This window comes from Nicotiana tabacum, chromosome 15 (genome assembly GCF_000715075.1).
Source record: "Nicotiana tabacum cultivar K326 chromosome 15, ASM71507v2, whole genome shotgun sequence".
NCBI classification, from domain to species: Eukaryota; Viridiplantae; Streptophyta; class Magnoliopsida; order Solanales; family Solanaceae; genus Nicotiana; species Nicotiana tabacum.
The window spans coordinates 119,163,190-119,167,034 of record NC_134094.1 but is presented as its reverse complement, the minus strand read 5'-3'; the positions used below and the strand labels follow the sequence as shown (position 1 = coordinate 119,167,034).

The 3,845-nt window shown below is 32.4% G+C and overlaps 1 protein-coding gene across 1 annotated transcript; it reads right to left on the bottom strand.

Annotated features, from left to right (window-relative positions):
- Window positions 1–504: 504 nt before the first annotated feature.
- LOC107773760 (uncharacterized) lies at window positions 505–1,459 on the bottom strand. The gene has a single exon (XM_016593190.2). It carries the CDS (start codon window positions 1,428–1,430, stop codon window positions 936–938), a length of 495 nt encoding a protein of 164 aa, XP_016448676.1. The 5' UTR covers window positions 1,431–1,459; the 3' UTR covers window positions 505–935.
- Between the last annotated feature and the right edge of the window lie 2,386 nt (window positions 1,460–3,845).

Genomic DNA, 3,845 nt, shown 5'->3' with positions numbered 1-3,845 from the left:
TAAGTTATACAATACATATTATAGATTATAACATACTAAGTTATATAATATTTTTCTTCGGCATTGATGTTGAGGTTGGCAATAAAACTCATGTATTACTTCTTTAGGAAAATACAAGAAGAAGTAAGTTGCAGTTTCTGACTCTTACTCTCGAGGTTGTGAAGCAGTTCAACGCAATATTTCTAAGGTTTTAGGTGTTTCTTACTCGGTTACTCGTGTATTGTTGTTGCATCTTTTAGATTAGTACTTGTTGTATTCTCTAAGTTTATCAATTAACTCTAAACAAGTAACAAGATATTTTTAGTGATCAAATTATGTACCTTTTTTCTTTCTATGGGTTGATAATTGCTGGTTTTGCATAACAATTTTTTTAACAGTCACGTGAGTTTAGAATGTTTTCAATTTTGTATTTATCAGTATTTTAATTAAGAATATTATAGTTTATGGTTCTATGCATTAGTTAATATTTAAGTCGAACAAACTCAAATTATTAGACCGAATAAATTGAAATCGAAAAAAAATATATTAAATCATACCGAATTTAATTTGGTACTAGACTAGTCTTCTTAGTTCCAAACCCTCTGTTCTCTCTCCGGTTTGCATGTAATTGATCGATCTTCGGTCAATACCAATTGCGCATGTTCTAACTTCTACCCGTCAAATAAGAGCTAAAAACTACTCCACTAATTAATAGAAAACAGGGGAATACGTTTTCTCCACCTTATCAACTTCAAACCATTTTCTTATTTACAATCAAATATTCCTTGTTCATTAGAATTTCGTTCTGTTTACACAATCAAAACGAAATCTTTTGTCAAAAACACAACTACACCCCATGTAGATGTAGAGACTACACCCAATTATCTTCATAATAGTTCTTACTTATAGTATATTGCCTATAACAAGAACAATAACAAGCAAGAATTCTTTTAACATTAAGCAGCAGAAAGCGAAGATTGCCGCCTCAGATTCCTATAAAACTTGGAAATGAATTCATCAGCTGCTTCATCTACGTGGTTATAATTATCTTCTTCTGATCTTAGAGGAAAAGGCGAGTCCGTAACCCTAAGTTGCCTCACTATAGGAGTCCTCCCAAAACCAGGCAAATTATTAGCAGGAGAATATGCAGTTTCAGTACTCTGAATCATTTCCAACGCATTAACCACAGCTTCATCCACAAAAACTACGTCGTTTTCATTGGCAGAGAGAGTAGTAGTGTGCTTGTTTCGTTTGTTCAAGGACAAATGATGGGTGTGGTGAAACATAAGATTTTGGACAGCAGATTTGCAGCTACCAATTTTGCTACGCTTCACCATTAATTTTATATCAAGCATTAGCTTTTGCTTTGATATGCCTTTTCTCAACATGAAAAATGCCACTCGCACTATGTTCCAGAACTTTTTTGCTATCACTGGCAAATTCTGTTCCATATCGTATCACTTTATTTTGCCAACTTCTTTGTTCGATCGGTTGATACGAGCTAGATTCTGGGATGTAGATTTGCTGTTGAGAATAATGAGAGAAAAATGTGTAATCAGATTTATGGGAACGTAAAAGTATATGAGTGGTATTTATATAGTGGCCGGCCTCCGTTTGGACTTAGGTACTTTAACGTTACTATATTAAAGTGACAATTTGAGGGAGGGTCCATTATTATTGATATTGCGAATTAAAAGCCAATATTTTATTGGCTCAATTATTAGTGGTGGAGCCGTGCAAGTGATGATTTGTCCAAGCTATGACTTTAAGTCATTGTCACTCGTAAATTTGTGATTTTGCTGCATATTTCACATGGAAATCAATTTTAATTTGGACCAGTCCCAAATAAAAACCTTTTTTTTTTACTTCTCTTCAATGTCCTCATTCAAATAATTTTCCTATTTAACACTTTCAAGCCAATAAGCCAGCTAGCTCCTATAATATAATTTATATAAATACTATTATGAATTTTAGAAGACACACTTTTTATTCACAGAGAGAACGGCTTGGGTTTACTATCTGCACCAACAATCAACGAAAAATTAGGCTGTGGAAACAGGAAAAAGTCTTTCTGTTGAGGATATTTTTCTAAATTCGATGTCGTGACTCTTAAGATAATAATCAACAAAAAGGAAGCAAACACATAAAATAGGAGTACTAAGAGAATGCTATATGTTTTATTATTTGGATACACTTGTCTTTTTTTCAAAACCCTAGCAGCTGCAGTTTGATTAAAAGTTTACTTAGCAAGGTAGGTTTTCCCTGACACGTGTCCCTTCTCATCAAAGGAAAGAATGAAAAAGAAAAGTTTATTCAACACAATCATGAGAACCTACTTCTTTTTCTTTTTCTTTATTCGTTTCTACAGTTTCCCCATAATTTTACAGGCTTCACTAACATTTACTGAGGCACCATATTTAAAGAGTGTGGTTGACAATTCACTGGAATATTCTAGTTCTTAAAACATTTTATTTTTTCGTACGAATATTTTCTAGAACTTGCTAATTGCTAGGTTTTTATGCCTTAGTAGAAAAATAGTACTAATTTATTTGACAGTATTAACTGAGCACGAAATTTAAGAAAAAATTAAAACATTATGATCAAAGTAAATCATAAATGTAGCTGTAAATTCTTTAATTAAGGGTAAAATAAAATTTTTAAAGTAAAATTAATTTTAAATAAAGAAGTATGACATGGATAAAAATAGATTAAAAGCAAATGTCGTGACACGGAAAATTCAATTTACCTATATCTATATTGGATAAACTTTATTGTTTATAGCGATCTATAATAATAATAATAATAATAATTCTTCCTTTAAGTTTTGTCCTCAAAGAAATAAGTTCCAAGGTCTGTACCCATTTAGTAATCTTGGTATTTGGTTGCTAGGCTAGCTGGATATATAGAGAACCGGTAATTAGTGAAAGGCAGTCTCATCCCCTAATACAGGGTTGAATCTAAAGCTTAGTTTATCATTAAAGGAAAACATTTCTTTGTTTTAAAGCATATTGACTGGATTGAATATAAAGTAAAATTCAATTTGGGACTCATAACAAGTTAATAATTCATGTCATGTCGAATGAGCAAAATATACGAACATTGAATTCTGTAAGGTGCACAAGTTCTTAGAAATTTAGGAGTAATTTCTGGTGGTACTATGTAATTGCGATCGAGTAAGTGGTCAAATCACGGTTCAAGGGTTTTCCTTCCACTTCATTTCGACCAACTTTAATTTTAGTTGGGAATTCGGGTGAGTATAGATGTGTATTTAGGAAGTATCTTGTGCTTTCACGTTAAATGTACTTAATTTGACTTTGACTAACAACACTTTGGTTCCGGGAAGCTTGTGAACACTATCCCTTTAGTTTTAGATCAGGGGTGTTCATAAAAATCCGAAAAAACAAACCAAATCGACAAAAAAAATCGATACCTTTTAGGTTTGGTTTGGTTTTGATTTTGAATTTTAAAAACCGATCAAATTCGGTTTGATTTTGGTTTTAATAAAAAAGTAACCGAAAAACCCGAACCAAACCGACTATAGAAATAGCTATTTAAATTTATTATTACACCTTGATCACGCCCAACTCTAGTCCTAAAAAGGATAAGCGGTCGCTGCAAATATAATCCGGTCTAAAAGTCCGGAGTTGAATCCCACAGAGAACTAAGGTTTAGCTACAATTGTTTACTATCACTGAGAAGACAAACTCGAACAATTCCTAAGTTATAAATATTAAGATTCTTGTATCTAATTAACTAACAAATTAAATTAGTAGATTAACAACTAGAAATACTAAGGGTTGGAGACAAGACTAAGGAGGTCTGGAGTTATGATTTCCCCAAATGTCGGAATCCTTCCCGCTAAGTCT